General features: G+C 39.0%; 1 protein-coding gene across 6 annotated transcripts in view; it reads right to left on the bottom strand.

Moving 5' to 3' along the window:
* TRIM44 (tripartite motif containing 44) overlaps positions 1-23286 on the bottom strand; it is a 150384-nt gene that overhangs the window by 93114 nt on the left and 33984 nt on the right. For all 6 annotated transcript variants that reach the window (XM_073216407.1, XM_073216406.1, XM_037020026.2 and 3 more), the window contains exon 2: positions 17574-17651. In XM_073216407.1, the coding sequence (XP_073072508.1) occupies positions 17574-17651 (78 nt within the window). The remainder of the gene's footprint in view (positions 1-17573; positions 17652-23286) is intronic.

Genomic DNA, 23286 nt, shown 5'->3' with positions numbered 1-23286 from the left:
TCCGCTGTTGCTGTGGGCGTGGCCTGGCTGGGGCTGCTCCTCCAAAGTGGCGGAGCCCCATTGGAGGGGGAGCGGTCGGGAGGCTATTTATCTCCGTAAGGGGCCTCTGTGCTCCCTGTTGCCCAGGGGGTTAGAGTGCCCAGAGATCCCCAGATTCCCTGCCTCTGGTCTAAGTGTCCTGTCCTGCCCCTTTAAGACTTCCAAAAAGCACTCTCCAAACCAAAACAACAACAGCAACAATGAGAGAGGAAACAGAAAAAAAAAAAAAAAAAGGGAAAAAACACGCGATTTTTTTTTTCCTCAGGCGCTGGTCCCAGGCACCCGCTCACTGGTCCTGCTGCCCTACCTTCCTAGCACTGGGGTCCCTGTCCCTTCAAGGCTTCCAAAAAGCACCTGCCCACCGGTCCCGCAGGGAAAAACACGCAATATTCTTTGTCTTCAGGTGCCGGTCCCAGGCACCCGTTCACCGGTCCTGCTGCTCTGCCTCCCTAGCACTGGGGTCCCTGTACCTTTAAGGCTTCCAAAAAGCACTCGCCAAAAAGAGAAAAAAAAAGGGGGGGAAACGTGCGATTTCCTCTGTCCTCAGGCGCAGGTCTCAGGCACCCACTCACCGGTCCAGCTGCCCTGCCTCCCTAGCAACAGGGTCCCTGTCCCTTTTAGGCTTCCAAAAAGCACTCGCCAAAAAGGGGAAAAAAAGGGGGAAAAACGTGCGATTTCCTCCGTCCTCAGGCGCCGGTCTCAGGCACCCGGCCACAGGTCCCGTAGGGAAAAACGCGTGATAATCTTTGTCCTCAGGCGCCGGTCCCAGGCACCCGCTCACTGGTCCCGCCGCCCTGCCTCCCTAGCAATGGGGTCACTGTCCCTTTAAGGCTTCCAAAAAGCACTCGCCAAAAAGAGAAAAAAAAAGGGTAAAAATGCGCGATTTCCTCCGTCCTCAGGCGCCGGTCTCAGGCAGCTGCCCACTGGTCCCGTAGGGAAAAAAGCGCGATAATCTTTGTCCTCAGGCGCCGGTCCCAGGCACCCACTCACCGGTCCCGCCGCCCTGCCTCCCTAGCAACGGGGTCCCTGTCCTTTTACGGCTTCCAAAAAGCTCTCGCCAAAAACAAAAAAAAACCGCTCCGGTTTCTTTCCACCCACCAGGAGCCGGGGGGAGGGGCGCTCGGGTCCCACTGGGCCGGGGCTTGAATTTTACCCCCTTTCGCGAGGCGCTGGGTTCTTGCAGGTGTGGATGTGGTCTGGATGTTGTCCTGTGTCCTCTGGTCTGTATTTTAGGAAGAGTTTTCTTTGTTATATTTTCATAGCTCTATGTGTTTTTGGGAGGAGATTTCCACTGCTCTACTCACGCCGCCATCCTGGCTCCACCCTCTATTTTAAGCTTTTTGAGAAACCTCCATAATGCTTTCAGAGCAGTTGCACCAATTCACATTCCCACCAACAGTGTAGGAGGGTGCCTATTTCTCTGCATCCTCAACAGCATTTGTTGTTTCTTATCTTTTGGATAGTGGCCGTCCTAACTTGTGTGAGGTGATATCCTTTGTGGTTTTAATTTGCATTTCCCTGATGATTAGCGATGTGGAGCATCTTTTCATGTGCCTGTTGGCCATCCATCTTTCTGCTTTGCAGAAGTGTCAGTTCAGGTCCTCCACCCATTTCTTAATTGGGTTATTTGTTTTTTGGGTGTTGAGGCATATGAGTTCTTTATGTATTTTGGAATGTTAACCCCTTATTGGATAAAGCATTGACAAATATATTCTCCCATACTGTAGGGTGCCTTTTTGTTCTGCTGATGGTGTCCTTTGCTGTACAGAAGCTTTTTAGTTTGATATAGTCCCACTTGTTCATTTTTTATTTTGCTTCCCTTGCCTGAGGAGATGTGTCCAGCAAAAAGTTGCTGATGCTTATATTCAAGAGATTTCTGCCTGTGTTTTCTTCTATGAGTTTTATGGTTTCATGACTTACATTCAGAAGGTCTTTGATCCATTTTGAGTTTACTTTTGTGTATGGAGTTAGACTATAATCCAGTTTTGTTCTGTTACATGTAGCTGCCCAGTTCTCACAACACCAATTGTTGAAGAGGTTGTCTTTTCCCCATTGTGTATTCATGGCTCCTTTATCATATATTAATTGACCATATATGTGTGGGTTTATATCTGGGCTCTCTATTCTGTTCCATTGATCTATTGGTCTGTTCTTGTGCACGTACCAAATTGTCTTGATTACTGTGGCTTTGTAGTAGAGCTAGAAGGCAGGAAGTATAATCCCCCCTGCTTTGTTCTTCCTTCTCAGGATTGCTTTGGCTATTTGTAGTCTTTTGTGGTTCCATATGAATTTTAGAACTATTTTTTAGTTTGTTGAAGAATGCTGTTGGTATTTTCATATGGATTGCATTGAAACTGTAGATTGCTTTACGAAGGATGTCCATTTTGACAATATTAATTCTTCCTGTCCATGAGTACAGGATGTATTTCCATTTATTGGTATCTTCTTTAATTTCTCTCATGAGTGTCTTGTAGTTTTCAGGGTATAGGTCTTTCAACTCCTTGGTTAGGTTTATTCCTAAGTATTTTTTTCTTTTTGATGTAGTTGTAAATGGAATTGTTTTCCTGATTTCTCTTTCTTATAGTTCATTGTTAGTATACAGGAATGCAACAGATACGTTGTATTAATTTAGTATCCTGCTTCCTTGCTGAATTCACTTATTAGTTCTAATAGGTTTTTGGTAGAGCCTTTAGGGTTTTCTAAGTATAATATCATGTTGTGTGCAGATAGTGACAGTTTAACTTCTTCCTCACCAATTTGGATGCCTTTTATCTCTTTGTGTTGTCTGAATGCCATGGCTATGTTGAATAAAAGTGAGAGTGGGCATCCTTGTCTTGTTCCTTACCTTAGAGGAAAAGCTTTCAGCTTTTTGCCATTAAGTATGATCATGAGAGAACAAAGCAGGGGGGATTATGCTCCCTGGCTTCTAGCTCTACTACAAAGCCACAGTAATCAAGACAATTTGGTACGTGCACAAGAACAGACCAATAGATCAATGGAACAGAATAGAGAGCCCAGATATAAACCCACACATATATGGTCAATTAATATATGATAAAGGAGCCATGAATACACAATGGGGAAAAGACAACCTCTTCAACAATTGGTGTTGTGAGAACTGGGCAGCTACATGTAACAGAACAAAACTGGATTATAGTCTAACTCCATACACAAAAGTAAACTCAAAATGGATCAAAGACCTTCTGAATGTAAGTCATGAAACCATAAAACTCATAGAAGAAAACACAGGCAGAAATCTCTTGAATATAAGCATCAGCAACTTTTTGCTGGACACATCTCCTCAGGCAAGGGAAGCAAAATAAAAAATGAACAAGTGGGACTATATCAAACTAAAAAGCTTCTGTACAGCAAAGGACACCATCAGCAGAACAAAAAGGCACCCTACAGTATGGGAGAATATATTTGTCAATGCTTTATCCAATAAGGGGTTAACATTCCAAAATACATAAAGAACTCATATGCCTCAACACCCAAAAAACAAATAACCCAATTAAGAAATGGGTGGAGGACCTGAACTGACACTTCTGCAAAGCAGAAAGATGGATGGCCAACAGGCACATGAAAAGATGCTCCACATCGCTAATCATCAGGGAAATGCAAATTAAAACCACAAAGGATATCACCTCACACAAGTTAGGACGGCCACTATCCAAAAGATAAGAAACAACAAATGCTGTTGAGGATGCAGAGAAATAGGCACCCTCCTACACTGTTGGTGGGAATGTGAATTGGTGCAACTGCTCTGAAAGCATTATGGAGGTTTCTCAAAAAGCTAAAAATAGAAATACCATGTGACACAGCAATCCACTCCTAGGAATTCACCTGAAGAAAACAAAATTCCTGATTCAAAAAGATATATGCACTTCCTTATTTACTGTCATAGTATTTATCGTATCCAAGATATGGAAGCAACCTAAGTGTCCATCAATAGATGAATGGATAAGGAAGATGTGGTACATATACACAATGTAATATTATTCAGCCGTAGACAAGAAATCCTGCCTTTTGCAACAACATGGATGGATCTAGATGGTATTATGCTCACTGAAATAAGTCAGGCAGAGAAAGACAAATACCAAATGATTTCACTCATCTGTGGAGTATAAAAAAGCGAAATGGAAGGAACAGAAGAAACAGTAGACTCATAGACACTGAGAAGGACTAGTGGTTACGAAAGGGGAAGAAGTGTGGAAGGTGGGTGGAGAGGCAGAAGGGGATTAAGTGTGCTATAATTTGCATCACAACATAGGTAGGTCTCTGGGACAGTAGTACAGAATGGAGAATACAATTAATGACTCTGTAACATCTTACTATGTTGACAGATAGGGACCGCAAAGGAGAGGGTTAGGTCTTGATAATATGGGTGAATGTTGAACCACTGTTTCGTTTAAGCATCATAAGAACAGAATATCTGTCATTGGACATTCTCTTGTCTTTTAATCCATGACAAAGACAGGGTCTTATGAAAAATGATAATTAAAATATTAAGAGCTACCATGTGCAGACAGTGTTCCAGATGCTATCATACATGTGTTTCTGATTTAATCCTCAGGTAGGCAATAATATTATCATTTTGTTAGGGAAAACTGAAATCCACAGATGTTAAGTTACTTGCCCAGTGTTATGCAATGGGTAAGCAAGCTGTGGAGCAAAGATTCACCTCAGGTCAGCCCTGTTCCATGTCAGCACTTTGAAAGCAACTCCATGTAGTATTCTGCTACTGAAAAAGAAACTGAGCCACTGGGAACCAGGATTAGATCACCGGAAAGCAATTCAGCACAAAGAAGAGTACTCCCTGAATGTTAGTAAGTCCTGTGTTTTGGAACCAACCAGCTGTGTGACTTCGGGCAAGTCACTGAATCTTTCAGGGCCTCAGGCTCCTGAACTATTAAAAAGGAAAAGCCAAACTCATTTTTTCTTATCTCTAAAATGATACAACTGCATAAATTTTACCGTGTTGGAGCATCAATTCACCAATCTAAATTTTCTCTAATCACATTTCCAGACAAAAGAGGGAGGTTTTAGGGGACTAGGAATCTGACTTAGAAGTGTTAGGGTAACAGAGTTAAAAGAAGAAATGAAAGAACAGCACAGAATAATATTTTTCCTTTGAAAATGCTGCTCTGTCAAGTGATTATTTATTCTCCTTTTAATGCCAACCTTGTCTAGAAAGTCACATAAAACCTGCTGCCCTGTCTCTTCAACCACTGGAGTCCACAACTAGAGTCACCAATTCCATCTGACCTCAGTATTGACCTGTCTGTAGCATCTGGTACTACTGATGCAACTCAGTCTTTAATTTCCATCCTCCCATGGTTTCTGTGACTAGACTTCTCTGGATTTCTGTTTATTGGCTTCACTGCAAATTTTAACACTCTTTCCAGGTGATTTGACTGAGAATTTTATACTCTTTCCAGGTGATTGTGACTGAGAAACTCTTCTACACCATGGTTTTCAACCTTGGCACTACTGACACGGGAGCTGGTAATTTTTGGTTGTGGGGGAAATGTCCTGAGCAGTGTAAGACATGTAGCAGCATCCTGGCCTCTTGCTATAGCTAAGAGTAGCATCACCTCCCCCCAACCCCCACCAACTGTGGCAAGCAAAAGCATCTCCAGACACTGTTAAAGTCCTCTGGAGGCAAAACTTTCTCTCTGTGCTCTCTCAGCCTTAGCAATTCCATCCCATCTTTTCAATTTAACTACTGCCTCCATCAAGATGGCTCCTAAGCCTGGATTTTCTCTCCAGGTCTCAACAATTTTCTTGCCTTCTGATGTGTATCCCCACCTGAATAATTTTCTAGTACTCAAACCATTAAGCCTCAAACTGAATCCTCTCCTTCTTCATTATCATTGCTAACTCTCCTGAGCTCCCACATATTAGTCGCTAATCTAAGCACTTTACATGTATTACTTCAATCAGTCATCACAACAATACTATGAGGTGGCAAGTATTATTATATCAATTTTACAGATGAGGAAATTGTGGTACAGAGCAGGTAAGAAACCTGACCAAATTCACACACATAGTAAGTGGCAGAGTTGGAGTTTGAATGCACATAGTTTGACTACATTATCTGCATTCTAATCACGTTATTCTTCCATATCTTCCCTTCAAACCTGTCCTGTTCTCCCTCTCTCTCCTTAATGATACCAAGTTTGGGTGATCCCCCAGGCTCTAAATTCTGGAGGCAAGTTTTATTTTCACCACCAGATAACTGGTCTCTTAATACCTGCAGGAGAAACTATGCGTTTGCTTAGAGTCTGGAACATAATGGTTATCACTACATTCTGACTGAATGTCAAGAAGCCATCCCACATCTCTCTCTCCACCCATCAGGCTTAAGTCTGTTCCTATATTCATGAAACCCCCACCTTTGCAGTCCTTTCCCATTACTCTCCACTAAATATCTAGACCTCTTCTCTAGATCCAAATGCTCCATTTTAGCTCTACCTCCCTACCCCATTTAGGCCCATTAACCAAGTCCCACTCTCCCCTAGACCAGTAATTTCCTGAAATAAAATTCTAAGTCACAATGAAGTTCTGGGTGATTTGGAAAAACTGTTTAGGATCTTGATCCTATCTGCAGTTTGTCTGAGACCTTCTCATATCCACTTAACCCTAAATTTTTGGCTTTCTAATCTTGATCTCAAATGCCACGTCTGGCTCCTTCGGACTTAGTAACTATAGATGCCCCTCACTCCCTCCTTCTTAGTGTTTAGACCTTAGATTTGTCTTACATAGTTTTTGGCTTGGCTTGTACCTTTCACTCTCAGAATCACACTCTCTCAGACAGGAAGCCCATATTTCAGTCAGAATATTCCAGCCTTCCTCTATTTCTGCCAGAGTGCTTCTTCTTAAGAATATACATTTTGGTATTTGAAAAAAGGTACTCTATTTTTCTTTAAAAGCTTCCTGCATACAACTGTGCAATATACTTCTTCTGAATCTCCTCCCTTTTGTGATTTTTCCCTTCCCCCAGATATGAACATAAGTATAAATGTACATGCACACATGCACATATTCACATTATTAGAGGCTCAGGACCATGTTTCCTAGAGGCTTTTTACTTGAAAGATCCTAATAAACACTTGAATTGAATTTGCTAGTCAGCTGTGAAGCAGATAGTGACTGTGTACCCCCAGTCACCTGAGTAAGATATAGTCACAGCAGACTGACAAACAGCCCTTAGCATGAGAACTAGAGATCTACCCACTACGGTTATGTCATCACTGCTGAGCATTCTCTCCTTTCAGGAATGCTTGCTCGTGCTGTCAGCTGCACTTTATTGCAATGACAACTTGAGTGTGACCCAGTGTCATGGCACCGAACTAGATGCAACCAGAGCACAGTTCAACAGAAATGCTGGGCTCCCTGTGAATTAATACAACTGCTTGCTCTTAAGATGTTTCTCTCTTTGCCTGACCCCAGGGTAGCAATAAAGAATGCAATCACAAACTTGTGAGCACCACTTTTCTTCAGTGAACAGAAAAAAAAATCTGACCGACAACCCCATAGAAATGTGAACATAGGAGTCCCCAGAGACATGGAAGACCTGTAACAAACAAGAAAAAGAGTGAGTGCTTCTATTTTACTTTATTTTCTTGCTTTCTTTCCATCTTAACCTGAGCATAAATTAGAGAACAGCTGCTGCTGCAGGAATTGTCCTGTAGGAAGTGGGAGGTGGAAACTGACACTGGAAGTTTCAGGGGGCAACTACCCAGAAATTATACTGTTTTTAAGCCTCTTAGATTTGAACATACAAAGAAAGCCTATTTTATCTGCTGAGGATAAAAGCAATTTTAAAATAAGACTCACCCCTACCACCATTCCAGTTCTCTACCCCAATACCTTCTTCACAAAGTCACAGCTATCTGTATACTATTCAAACCACAAAACCAAAAAAACTTCAGAACACCAGAAATACTCTGGAAAGAGCCCTGAGGTGTAGGTCTCATGTTTTCCAAGGTTGCTTTGCTACTGAGAGTTAATATGGTAAAGCTCATGGACTTTCTTGTGGTAGAGAAAGAAGTCTGAGTACTAGTTCTGCTAACTCTACACTTCTGAAGCTCAGAAAGGTGACAGGTGAGTTTCTTCATTTGTAAAAAAGGGGTAATAATATCATTCTTACAGATATTTTGGTGAAGCTCATGCAAAATAATTCATGGGAAGGAAGTACTCTCTGGGCACACAGGGACATCAGCAGAATTGTTCTGCTGGTCCCAATAATAGTAACCAAAGGAACACAGGAAGGTCCTGCTCACACATCCTAGTAAAAGAAGAGTAAGGATGTCATAATCAGAGGTTCCTTGCCTCAATTTCAGTAGATGGCCACAGGTTGTCAGGGAGCAATGGCGGCCTTTTCCAGTTAGATAGGATCAGATACAGTCTACATCAATGATACAGAAGCAGAGCACAAGAAGGACAGGTCACATCCTGCTCCTCACCACCCACACATTGTTTATAGGTATAGTTAGCTCCTCAATCTCACAACTTACCTCTATCATATTTTCTGTTGCGGACTGAAGCCCTAGTACAACCCCTTGAGCAACTAACAATCTATTTACCTAAGAACCACAGGGCTTGTTAACTAACTACAGTTGCTAAAATATTTTTTGCACCCCCAAAGGCCATGGTACTATCATCTTCCATCATTTCCTATTTCCTCCTCAAAAGTCCCTGTTTTCAGGTAATTACTCGAATTTAATGAAAGAAACCGAAGGTTCAGACAAATCAAGGGATATAGGTAGTAAATGCCAGTATGTGGACTCAGGTCACCTGATTCCAATGTCTGTGTTCTTTCACCATAAAAGTAAAGGAAAGTAAAAAATTACTCAATGTAATTTTTCCCCTGAAAGTCTGAACAAACTCTATATTGGCATACTAATTCCAACCCATCATTTATAAGTAAAAAGTTAATAACTTCCTATAACTACTAATAATTCTATATAGCAATCATAGAAAAGCAATTTATTGGTATCATTAGCCCTGTGGCCTTGGATAAGTCATTAAACCTTTAAATCTTTGTTTATGATGCCTTATAAACATTATATGTATTATATATAATGCAAATAATGTCTAATCAGGTTGAGTTAGGAATTAGAAAGATATCATGGAATCTATTTTACTTGCTACAGAAGTAAACAAAACCCATTTGATAACAGCATTGATTATCAACCAGATCACTGGGCTGAATGGAAGTTTTCTACACAGCTGCAGAGACCTGATAGATTCTGCCTTTGGCCAAATGCAGAATCATTCAGGAGAGAGGTGTGGTTCTCAAATTTAATGTTTTAATATATACACAAGCATCTACACACATATCTGAGGTAGACTAGGAGCTGCATTCTCTGGCTTTAGCCTTAATATATCAAAAGAAAATACCTTTTCCTTGAGCAAACTGGAATTTTATTCCCTAGTTGAGTGAGAGTTTGAACAGAAAAGGGGAGGGAGGTGGACAGCAGATAAGGAGGCTGTTAAATAAAAATTGGGGTGGTTCTTACCACTACTATCACAGTGAAGTTTTATATCTAGGTACCCAGGCTCCTAAACTGAATGCCAAATAAAATCCTGCACTGGAAACATGAAGTGTGGCTTCTATGGGGGAGTCCTGACAGCTCCACTGCCCTCTCTACACTGCTACATACTAAGTCCTTCAAGCTTTAGCAGAGAGTGTATTTTGAAGTCTCCCATCAGTGAAGAGAGGAGCTGGAACAGGGGGGAAAAGAAACCACATTGTGTTAATCATATTAAGCCATTTAAAGCTCAATCCTTTTGCTTTCTAACAATGCTCCAGCCCACCAGGCAGTTCAGAAACCATGCCCATCCAGTTTTAAAATGCCTAGAGTCAATTTGCATTGTTCTTCAATTAGGGGTTCTGGGACTCCAATAGGAAGAGGATGGCCAAAGGGTAAAGCTGCCTGGGAAGAAGGAAGGAGAGGTAGAAACGCAGCAAGAATCTCAGTGGTGTTTAAAGTGGGGATGTATCTCCTCCTGTGTCTCTTAAATGTGACAGTTAATTTCTTTTGTGACTCTTTAATTTCTTTATTTTTCTTTTAATTTGGCACCAGTTTTGCTAACTAGAGAGTTTGTTCTATGACAATAAACATAACTGCCTCTATGCATTGATTTTTCATTTCTGTTGGGAACAAATGGACACACAGCTGCACACTCCCAAGGCAGATACATCTGCCTTGACTTGAACTGGCTGTAGAGCTACACTGAAGTGACACCCAGCAAGGCAGACATGCAGTACCTACGGGGTTAGCCAGCTGGCTAGGCAGCAACACCAAGGGTTCTAACTATGAAGGTTCAACTCAGTTTATTTGCATGTCATTATTGCTCAAAGAGGTAGCAAAAGCCTTTAAAACCTGCAATCTCTATAAGTGTCACTAACCCTGGGAAATGTTAATTGATCAAAGTATAAAATCTAGGTAGGTACAAACATGGCTTATTCTTCTCCGCAAGGACTGAAGTTCTCCTGAACTCTGGGGGTAGGGGCGGTGGAAGCCCTTCTGCTGAAAGTAGTGGTGGTTCTCAGGACTAGGAGAAAGTTGGCAGCAGCCACCATTTACAGGATGTTGATACTTAGCACTTTAAATGAATTATCTCATTTAACCTTCCTAACAACCCTATGAAATAGTACTAATATTCCTTATTTTGTAGCTGAAAAAATAAAATGGAGAGGTTAAACATAGGATCTGCCTAAGATCACACAGCTATCAATGCTGGAGATGTCCCTTTGCAGTGTGACTCTGAGTTTGAGTTTTGAATAACTGTAGAATACTCCCAACCCCCGCCTGAGGCTACATCAGGTTTCTGACCCTCATCTCTGTCTAGAAGAGGACAGGAGAAAGAAAAAGACTATTCATTGCTGCCACTTCAAGTTGAAGGGCTGAAAAAAGTGATTCAGACACTAATCTCTTTCTCTGTCGCTTGCTCAATAGCTTTACTGAGATATAATTCACATATAATGCACCCATTTAAAGTATACAATTTAGTGTTTTTTTAGTATATTCATGGAGTTGTACCATCATTACCACGATCAATTTTAGAACATTTTCATGACACCAAAAAGAAATTCCATTCCCACTAGGAGTTCCCTCCACACCTCCCCACAAACTCCCTCAGCCACAGGAAACAATGAGTCTAGTTTCTATCTCTACAAATTTGTCTATTGTGGACATTTCATGTAAATGGAATCATGCACTACTTGTTCTTTTGTGAAAGGCTTCTTTCACTTAGCATAATGTTTTCAAGGGTTATATCCAATATCAGCTGATATATCCTTATATCAGCATGTATCAGTATTTCATTTTTTTATTGCCAAATAGTATTCCACTCTATGGATAGACCACATTTGATTTATCCATTCATCAGTTGGGTTGTTTCCACATTCAAGATAGTATGAATAATGCTGCGATGAACACTGGTGTGCAATATTTATGTGGACATGTTTTCATTTCTTTTGGGTATATACCCAAGAATGGAATTGCTGGATCATCTGGCAACTCTATGTTTAATCTTTTGAGGAACTACCAGAACTTTCCCAAGTGATTGCACCATTTTACATTCCTACCAGAAATATATGAGGGTTATTATTTTTTTACACTTTTGCCAAATGGAAAAAACTGCTTTTTATTGGGAAAACTACAGAGCTGTAGTCCTAAAAGATGTCAACCTACTCCAGCTTTACTTATAACTACCTGGGTGATCTCAGGCAAGAACCCTTACCCTCTTGGTGCCTATGTTTCTCATCTGTAAAGTGGGAGAATTGGAACAGATGGCCTTAGACTTCTCATTGAGTCCTACACTAATTTGTTCAGTGACACCATGTGAGACACTCTGACCAGGGGGGCAGTAGATGCTGTTAGACAGATAGCTTGGGGCCATCTGCATGACTATGTACCTGACTTCGCATTAATTCAGTTTCCACTGTGCATGAATAAACCTTAGACTGTAACTGTCATTCCTGCCTCAAAAAATACAAAAAATCCATTTGGCAATCAAAAAAAAAATCCACTTGGCAATCAAAGATTTTAGTTTTCTAGTTTGGAAGTGGATTCAAATGATAAAAATGTATGCATTTATAATGGATATGTTAGATGAAAAAAGGAGAACACACACATATACAGTATATAGGATTATATATAGTTACATAGTATTATGTATATAAACAGAATAGCTACATATATATATATTATATAAAAATATATTATATATATATATATATATATATATATATATAATTCTAATTTTCTATCTGAAAAAAGCAAAGCACCATAACATTAACCATTTTTTTCATAGGTGTGTCTCAAAGTGTGGTATGTTGATCACGTGCATCAGAACCATCCAGGCTGCATTTTAAAAAGGCAGATTTCAGCACTATTAAATTCGATGCTCTGGGTGAGGTTCAAGAATCTGCTTTTTTTCTTTTTTCTTTTTTTTTTAAAGAAAGGTACTCAAAGATTATACTGCAGATAGCAGAAAAATGGCTAATGTTTTTCTTTCTTAATTATATTTGTATTTTCCACTCTTTCTATGGAGAACATGTATTACTACTGTAAATGCAGGAGGTGATAAGGGGAAAGTTGTTTTGTTTTGATGAACACAGGAGGACAGTGAAGGAAGGCAAACAGCCTCCTTCTCTTTCTGCTGTCCAAGTGTCTAAGTGTCTATAGAGGATGAAAAAGGGCCACATTTGCATGCCCGAGAGATGAGATCAGACCTGAGAAAGAACAAGTCCTGGTCCCATAATTTCTAGCAAAAGCTATTTAACACTTCTGAATTTTGGAATGCTCATTTACAAAACAAGGCAAATAATATTTCTTTTCATAAGGTTACTGAAATAGATGATGCATATCCATTACTATGAGCCAGGTACCATGCTTCAAGGTAGAGAGATAAGATCAACACAATTCATGTCCTCCAAGATTACTACTTACATATTCTTTCCTTATGAAAAGTACAGAAATAAGTCAATAATTTTAAAAACCCTCCAACCAAGGAACACTTTTGAGTGAATCTACTTGGTAACAGGCATCTCAGTTTTCTGCCCCTGTTGTTAAATAAACACTGGCCCAGTTGATGCTTCTGTCTTGGTACAGGGCAAGGACCAGCCCACATCCTGGCTTGCCCCAGTGAATAACAGCATGCTGACAACAAGAATTCAAGTTAGGTTTGCCTATATCCAGTACAGAACCTATCATTTTAACAAAAGCCTGAATAGCACAGGAGAGAAAAAGACTTGGCTGTGCTCCATGTCAATGATATCAGCTACTAAAAAGGACTGTAAAGTTTCTTTTTAAAAGATTATAATTATAAAATGCTATGTAAATGCTAAATAAAACTAAGAAAACAATTTTCAGATCTATTTAACTAATATTATGTTGCTGGACAATTCTTTAGTTTCACACTTGAGTAAGAACACCTTTAGAGATTAGAGAAGATAAGGAAGAAAAACCTGATATATTTTAGGTAGTCTTAATATGACTAGATCCCATGTTTAATTCAACTCCAGTCAGACAGAATAATGTGAGCCACTTGGCTCAAGTTTAAGATGCCTTTTCTTTTTTGAGAATAATTTCTTATAAGATAAGCATCAGTTTGACATACATAACTGTGTTTCCAACTGTCTCAAGCACACCACTATAGGAAACAACGAACAGTGCATCTTAGACAGAAAGAAAAGCAATTAATACATAATAAAGAGGCTGTTATTAACTGCATAAGGTTTGTCTGATTGGGCTTGGCATGATTTGCTTTCAGTTGAATGCTTTTGAGAGACAGGCAGGGGTTAGGAAGAGAAGAGAATCAATGTTTTTCTAAGACTCAGTTTTCTCTGGGTAAACTATACAACTAACCGCATACTCATTACAAAGGAAAGCTGTAAAGAACTCAGAATGCTTCAAATTTCCTAATTTGAAGGTAGAGATATATACACACCACTGATTAATTGCATCTTCTAATTTCCCTAAAGCCTAGCCTAGCATAAATACAAGAAAAAAATCCATAAACAAAAATTCTGCTTGTGTAATAGATGCTTCTGAAAAATTTGGCTGAAAAAAATGTTTGCAAACTGAATCATGTCAAACACATTAGGATGTCTTATTTAAAAACTACTTCCAATTAAAAAAACTAAAGATTGTTATTAAAAATAATCTCTTTCCATTATATACAAAGTTCTAGATCCCTGGAGGTATACAGCCTTTTAAAACAGGGCTCACCATAGCAATATTCCTGCACACAACTTTTGGTCCTGTGCCTTATTTACTAACCATCACTAGCTCTTACTTCCTGTCCTCAGGCTCACCTCTAGTGGCTGGGATTTGATGTCTCCTGCTGTTCCTCTGGTTTAGAATTCAGTGCATCCCTGGACCATGGTATAGGCTTTGCTCATCTTGCTGAATCCTGACCAGGACTACTTTCCGTCTTTTTGGCTTTGCCATTTCTCTGTTGGACATGATGGTTTCAAGGAATCCTGTCCTCTCAGGCATGCTGAACTGACTCCTCAATCCACCTCCCTTTCCTCTCCCTTACATCCTTTGCTACTTGGCTCAATTTGTTTTAGTTCTAAGCCTGGATTTTTATGTTTTTTTTTTTCAAAGTTGAAATCACTTGGATTTGTTTACAATGGCTTTTCTGGCTTTTTAATGAAAGGAATGAAATATCAAAACAAAAGGGAAAAAATAGCCAAGGTCCAACCAACACAGTCTATAGTCACCCCAGATACACAAAATCTGAAACTCTAGGGGTAGGCCCAGCATCTGTATTTTAATAAGTCCTCCAGGTGATTTTAATGCATACCAAAGTTGAAAAACCACTGGTCTAGAAGAAAAGAAGATGTTGGATAAAATGAGGCATCTCATTAAGAAGTAGTAAGTCTAGATTATTGACACACAAGATGTCTAATATATTCTGTGTTAATGAAACCATAGGTATAGTATAATTTTTATAAAAAATCTTAGAAGCACATTTCCACATAGAAAAATGTCTAGAAGATTATACACCAAACTGTTAATGGTGGTTAACTTGGGGAAAATTCATTTTACTAATCTTTTATGAATATTTTTATTTTTAAATCTATAAGCATATATTATTTTATAATTTTAAAAAATGGTTAATCTAAGCATCTTCCACTCCTCTCTGGCAAAACTCAGAGGTAAAAATTAACTCATTTCCCAAAAGACTTCAGTGTCTGGACTAATCAAGCTTTGTGATGTTTTAGAGAATTCTAGAGGAAGTGAGGCAGAGATAGTGCTCAGTGCTCCATGACTCAAATCATTGCTTCTATGTAAAGCTGCTGTGCCAGAAAATGACAGGTCAAAAAGCGTGAGAGATTCTGCTCTCCTTATATAGGCCAACTTAGAAAAGGGATGATGGGGTTCTGAAGGTAAACAACAGACTAAAAACCTAGGGGTTTCTTGGAAGACACCACTTTATTTCTGGAAAATTTTCTTTATTGCAGAAATTGTGCATTTAAGTGTCCCGTTTTTCATCCCCACTTTGTGATCTGGCAGTCATTCTGTAATTATGTTGGTCCTCCTTCAAGCTGGCTTCAGGTATATATAGCATATGCATATGACAGACTAGAAAGGAGCTTGAAAATAAAATAGATTGGTTGGAAATAATCCAGGGCAAGATAAAGAGAAGATAAAAGAGAGGTGAGTATCTATGTACACATATCCAAGATCAGGTCAGGTCCTAATGAATATCCCTTAGATTATGATGCATCATGGGAAAATGGCAAGTTTTTCATCAGAAGCACTATATGCATAAAGGATCCCAAGGCACTTTACTTGTATTATCATCATGCACAAAAGCCACTCAATGTAATCTGTATACATCCTCTTGTCCTACCCTGCCTACAAGTATGTGTGTGTGACAGAAAGAGAAAATATAATTGTCTCTTTCAGGAGAGCTGTTGCCCCAGAAACCAGAGAAATTCAGTTAAAAAAAATTTTCAGTAAGTTTAATAATTAATTATTAATTCATTAAAAGGAAAGCTACTTATAGCAGGGGTATTTTTACTTTTGCTAAGCAAATTGATAAGGATTGCTCCAATTTTTTCTATCCAGATACTCTCTACCTCTGAAACCCTAACTGTACCAGAAGACAAAAGTCTTTACCAATGTCCCAGTACTTTCATTGCTGTATGAGGAGAAAATAATTTTGTAAACTGGTGTCTGCAGCCGCCTTTTGAAGAGCCTATCATTGTGGCTCTGCCTCATATACTGTCCCAGATTAGAAAACAGAGGCACAATGTGATTATATGGTAGAAAGGAGATGAAATCCAGTTGGTCTGCAGCGTGATATAAAAGAGTACAGATACTGAAGTCCGAGTTTGAATCCTAGCTCTAAATTACATTAGACTTGGGGCAAATGGCCCTACTTACTAAACTTCAGTGTCCTTATCAATAAAAAAGGAACAGTAAGCTAATTTACAAGGTTGTTGCAATAATCACAAGTATGTAAAGAGAAGAGAGGGAATATAGAGTGAGTGTTTAATAGATACAGAATTTCAGTTTGGGATGATGAAAAAGTTCTGGAGATGGATGGGGGTGATGGTTGCACAACAATGTAAATGTACTTAATGGCACTGACCTGAACTATCACAAATGGTTAAAATGGTAAATTTCATTATATATATATTTCACCACAATTTTTTAAAAGGTGTGTAAGGCTCCTAGCATAGTACCTGGCTCTCAGTAGGTGCTCAAGAAATGCTAGTCTTATTTCCCTTACGAAGAACTTCAAATTAAAAAAAAAAAAAAGAAGATACAAAAAGTCAAACAAAATCATGCTCCTTTTCCTATTTGTGAAAGGCTTGGCTCTTAGGCAGAGCCAGCAGGCACCAATATCAGGTGGTGCCACAGTAAGTATCAGGATAGAAGGGAGGCTGTATGTGTAGTCCATATCCCTCCAGCATTTTCAGTTCCCAGTCCACCTCCAACACGGTATGGCATCTCCAAGAATACCAATCCTGCAGCCCCCATGATCTTACAAAGAAAGCTGGGAAGCTTAAATCATTTCCCAAACTACACCCCAGCTCATAAGGATTTACATATTTACATGGCAAAAGAGCATTTGCCATGGCAGCTGGCTCCTATAAGTGGGGGAGAGACAAGACATCAGTACTGAGCACCAACTGGATGGGTCTGGAGCGTACTCCAGCTGCCAGCATTAGGCTGATCAGCACTGCAGATACCTTTAGTGAGATTTAATGGACACTGAGGAGAGTAGTCTCAAAAGCCTGTTAAAGGAAGATTAAAAATGCACTTGTCTGCAGTTCAGGGAAAACAATTAACAAGTACGTGTTGTACGTCATAAAATAGAAAAGGAGAAAAATAGACGACTTTTCTCTAGGCATATCAGAACACTGCTTCTGATGGGCAGGCTTAATTAGACCTTGATACAATGTTCAGAAAGACGATCATTAATATCCCTTGAACTTAGCTCAAGGAAAAAGGAATACTTGGGGTACCAATGCCCAATTATTCCCAAACAATACTTACTTTAGGGTCTGAGCTCTTGAACTTTAACCTTTCCACCAACTCTATCATAGCTGCCTTCAGTCCACCTGAGTCTTTGCTCTAGAAGAAAGAAAAATCAGGGGTCATTAGCATTTTGTTGATCTCTTGAACACAAACAGCATTTCCTAGGACAATGAAATGGAGAACAAATTTTCTTCTTACCAGTCAAGAGAACTAAATAACTAAGGAAAGCTGGATTACCCCTCTTCTTCTTCTCTGTGAACAAAGAGGGTAGGGCCATAAATTGCCCAGTGATCTGACAGAACTATTGGAATGAAAATTAAATGAATTTTATACAGTCTGACTCACTACTTCATCACAGGGCTCAAGTGTGCTGGTGTTCACTGAGGGCTAAGACTCTGCAACAGGGATTTCCATTTGGGATGTCTATTTTATGACCTACTAATTTTTATTTTGAACTTCTACATACTAAATACATAAGTATGCAGTATTAAATATTCTTATAAAAGTAAAAACAAAGAAAAAGCCCCAAGACTAAACTGGAAATAGTACTACAATGTGTTGGTTGAGTATAGGTTTTTGAATTAGATGTAAGATTTCAGATTTGGGTTCTGTCATTGATTAGCTTACTAACCTCAGGCAAATTACTGACTTTCTTAAAACCTTCCATTTCTATAAAATGGGGATAATAAAAAAGGTTATTCTGAGGCTTAACTGAAGTAGTGTTTGTAAAGGTATGTGTTTGCACAGTATGTGGCACATAGTAAGTACTCAGTAAATGTCACCTATTATTATTATTATTGTATTGTAATAATTTAAAGTAGTACAGTCTAATAGAAATATAACATAAGCCACAAATACCAGCCACACATGTAATTTTAAGTTTTCTGGTAGTCACAAAAATAAAGTGAAATTAATTTTAATATTTTACTTAATTCAGCATATCCAAAATATCACTATTGCTACATGTAATTTCAACACCAGATAATTTATATATATTTTTTCACACTAGGTCTTTGAAATCTAGTATTTCACACTTACATACCAACACATTTCAAGTGTCAAAAGCCACATAAGGAGTTAGTGACTACTGTATTTGTCAGCACTGTTTTAGGAAATAGACACTAGAGCCACACTGCCTGAATTCTAGCCCCAATTCAACCACTAGCTGTGTGACCTTAGGCAAGTCACGTGGCTTTTCTGCACCTGGATTTCTTTATCTGTAATATAAAGCTAATAACAGTACCTATTTCACAGGTAGTAAGATTAAATATGTCAAGGTGCTTAGAACAAGGCCTGGCACATGGTGAACATAACAGATGAAACATTTTTATTATCATTGTCTGTCTTCCTTGAAATGTTTTAAATATTTAAGGGTAAGAACTACAACTTTTACTATATCTTTTATCTTTTTACCTGTGCCCATGCTCAGCAGCAAGGGTTTCAGAAAGTTTACTGAGCAAATGAATGAACACACACACAATCTTTAGACATGAATACCCTAATAATAAGAATAACAGTCCAATCTAAAAATCACATGAATAAGTTTATTTTCTTATTTCAACTCTTCTATGGACTACGGTAGGATACCCCTAATTTTACAAGTGATGAAAAGGAAGCAGGAAGAAGTAAAATGACTATTATTTTTTATAGGGGAAGAGACAATAAGGAAGTACAATATAAATGAACAGTATAAATATCTATTACTCAAAATTGGCCTCAGTATCAGTGATATTTCCCAAATTTGAAGAACCAATTCTAATTCTTCAAAACAGGAATAATTGAGTAAGACTCCATCATACAGTTTAAAATAGACTAAAGGCTAAATCTTTTTTTCCCTCTAACTTTCTTTTCCTCCCAAGCCTATACAATAAAAGTCTGATGCAACATGACTAAGACTGATACCATTCTAAATGAGCTCTCCACACAGCTTAGTTTCCATTTTAGCTGTTGTTCTAAGTTTTTAAAATTTATATTTTTAAAATTATGATTTACAACTCTCCAAATTTCTTTACCAGTTTAAATCTTTACTCTCTGTAGTCTTACAGCAGTTAGGAAAAGGAATCTGGAGGTCACATACCAGGGAATGGATGAGACATGAAGTACCTAAAAAAGGGTTAAGTTGTCAGACACAATCCTGCTTTTATGAGATGATCAGACAATAAAGCCTGTCTGGTGCTCTCATTCCTCTAACTTGCTTCTCATTGGCTGAACAAGCAGGTCATTTGTCCCTGGAAAGCTCGCTTCCCCCATATTCCAGCTGCCAGCACCCATTTTAAGCTCCTTAGCAAGAGCCCTGATATATCATGACTTTCCCCCTGGCTCTAGAGAAAAGAAAGGAATGCACAAAACTGTGCCTTAAAACATTCAGAAAAGAAACAAGACAATGAAGGAATCCCTAAGAAGCACACAGCCTGTTTGGAGGCAGATGTGCCTTGTGTGGACAGATAAGGGGAACCCTTAGCCTTCTTTCATAAAAATACAGTGTGTCAGCAGAATCCTTCTTCCTTTTCACAAAATATCAGCAGCCTTGCATACTCAAGGGACAGACAGGGAAGAGGCACAGAGACAGCAAATGTCCCTTCAGAAATTCATCCATTTCACCTCCCCACCCTAGCTATACAGAGACTCTAAATGGGTGGTGAAGAAAACCTTCTTCAATGCCTTTTTTAACCTGTAAAATAAGCAGTTGGTCAGAAGGAAGAGGCTTTTCTGGGCAGACCTGCTGCTAAGAGCTGCAGGGCTGAGGCAAGAGTACAAATGGAGGACCCTGGCTTCAAATCCCCCTCCTTTCTCTTTCCCTCCCATTTGTACCTCAAGGGTCTTGTATGCAGGTGTTCAAGGTAGTACACTCAGACTCGGGGAACATCCCTCTTAAGCAGTTGCCCTTGGTCATGCCTGGGACCTAAGAATAAGAATGCACATGTCAGGGGTAGAGTCTAATGGCTTGATCTATCTTCGGGAGGATGGAGTCAGAGGTTTTGCAGGCTGTTGAAGCAGGTTCAGGACATTCTGTCAGGTAATTCTTGGGTCCGGGCACTTTAAGAATGGTCTAGAAGGGGATGGGCATGGCTAAAGAAACAGCTCTCTAAAGCATGGAGCATAGGGCAGAGAGACAGAGTTATCTAGATCTAAGGTGGTTTTTGAGTATGAGTGTCCCCAAACCATAGGTGTTATCATCTTTTAGTTAATTGTTTGCCAAGGCCAGTCATCAAACAAAAAGTAATCAGAGCAGGAGACTATACTCCAATATTCCCCCACTATGGTGGAATAGAATAGCTGCCTCTGTACACTGGATTCTAATTGAAAAGTGGACCAGGCTAGTAAAAAAAGGCAGGATAATTCTAACCTTGTAGATACATGGTTCTATAAATGGCCAAATTCTACTGTCAGTTCTTGGAGCAAGCACTGTAAGTGGTAAAGAAGTGAGATTCTTCTGCTATTGCTCTTCACCTCCATCTCACCTAATGCATTCCAAGAATTCAGGAGTTCAATGTGAATCTATCTTGTTTATGCATCTCTTTCATTTCTCAAGAGAGTGTAGAATAGAAAGTGCCAAGCGCTGCTATGTTGTGATATCCACTCCCAAGAGTTCGATCAATCTGTGGAGAATGTGGGATGCTTCACAAAAGCCAGCTCCTAGGGATAAGTCATAATAAAGCCAAAGAAGGGACAAAATGCCTTACATTCAAAGGTATTCTTTACTTTCCAAAGCACTTTCATGTGCTCTTTCATTGATATCTCACAAAAAACTTAAATGGTAGCACTTTACAGCTATAAAATGGCTGGCAGAAACCAGATGAGAACCCCCAAACCCCACCAAATCACAGAGCTCATACACTATTTAATTGGCATTTCATAGTAACACAGTAACTAAGAGGTAGTGTATTCTCACGTTACAAGGGAGAAAAATGTTTCTGTGAAAGTCAACATCCCCCAAATCACAGAGCTAGTCAGTAGCAAAACCAGGATGAGAAAGACACAAATGAAAAAGACTTATAACATAGACAACAGAAAAGGTTAGTATCAAGAATACAAGAGAAAACAAGTAAGGGATCCCTATAAATAAGAAAAGCCAAATAAGCCCAAAAGAAATCCAAAAAAAGGATTTGAACACAACAGAAATGTGAAATGGCTGGTAAACAGATGAAAAGATGTAAAAGATGGTCAAACTTACTTGCATTAAGGTATCATTTCTTACCTATCACTTTGAAAAAGAAAGTTTTAATCTGATAATATCAAGTGATGAGGGACTTTGGGGAAATTGGGGACTTTCAGTTATTGCTGATATAAAATGATTAAGCACTTTGAAATCACATGCTTGGCCAGTTCATTGCTCTCTTTCTCCCCTTGAGAAACACTAGCACATGTGTCAAGGAGGCATGCACAAAAATATTTATTGCAACACTGTTTGTAGTACTGAAAAACTGGAAACATCCTAAGTATCCATCAACAGTGGGTGGCTAAATAGGCTACAGAATTAACAAGCTATGGATTATGATATAGCAAATAAGAAGAATGAAGTAGATCTGTATGTACCTGAATACAAGGCAAAACATGGTGATTAAAAAAAATACTTGCAAAATGATACACATGATAAATACCATGTACTTTAAAAAAACACACAAATGTCCCTATCGGTGATATATATGTGTAAATGACTAGAAAAGCAATGATTAGATGGACTTACATGACGAACAGAAGTACAGAGAGTCATAGACTTAAATGTATCATTATGGTCTAATTAAGATTTAGTATACAAAAAGAAAGGGAGGGAAAAAAGGAGATGAGGCCTACAGCTTTTGCTTCCAATAACTCTCTCCCTGAGTTTGCCTAAGCATGAATAATGGGGCATAGTATGCCCTTTGTAGTGCAAACACAAGAACCAGCAGGGACAAAAGAAGGTTCTTTATCTGGTGCACATGATGAATTTCACAGAGTCTGAAATCCCCAAAACTGTATGCAAAATTTGGAATGTATATTCACTTTTCTAGGGAAAGGAACATTAGCCTTCCTCAGAGTACTAAAAAAGTTTAACTTCTTAGCATTGCACAAAGAGAAAGAACACCTAGGTTTTATTCTTAGTTCTGCCACTAACTGCTATGTGAGCTTGAAAATGTCATTTTATATCTCTGCATTTATATTTCTCAATCTGTACATGAGAAAAATGGACTAAATCAGAACCTACAAATATCAGTCTGCAAATTCTTCTTTCCTTTTTTTTGGCTGAGTGTTGTCCCACATAGCATACTGGGAAATTTAAATTAACTGCCAGCATTTACAAATCAGGGAATATGACATAACAACAAATGATTGATTTCTAATGTCTTTTGAAAGTCTGAAAGGTATGATTGCACATAGCAGCAACTGGCTAAAATTGATTAGCAGCTAACTCACTTTAGGAAAAGCAAACTCCCTCCAGTTTGCCATAGTTACCGTGGCTTCCTTCTCTTATTTACATTACTTCTCTAGTCCCTGTAGACATGTGAAGTTGCTACCCACAGAAACAACTCTCTCTGAAAGTTTCCACCCTCTAAGGGTCCTTGTACTTAAATACTAAGAATGTTGGGACCTCTTTCTTCAAAGGGGTTCAGGATACCCGATAAACACAAGTGCATCTATTCATGCCAAGATACAGAAATAGTATAGTTCATCTAATGTAAACATCCTTTGAAAATGTGCAAGGGGAGGGAAAAAGATAGTGGTGTGAGAAGTGAGGCAGAAACTTCCTCCC

This window comes from Manis javanica, chromosome 11 (genome assembly GCF_040802235.1).
Source record: "Manis javanica isolate MJ-LG chromosome 11, MJ_LKY, whole genome shotgun sequence".
NCBI lineage: Eukaryota > Metazoa > Chordata > Mammalia > Pholidota > Manidae > Manis > Manis javanica.
The sequence above is the reverse complement of the archived record's forward strand: the minus strand, read 5'-3'. Positions and strand labels throughout refer to the sequence as shown.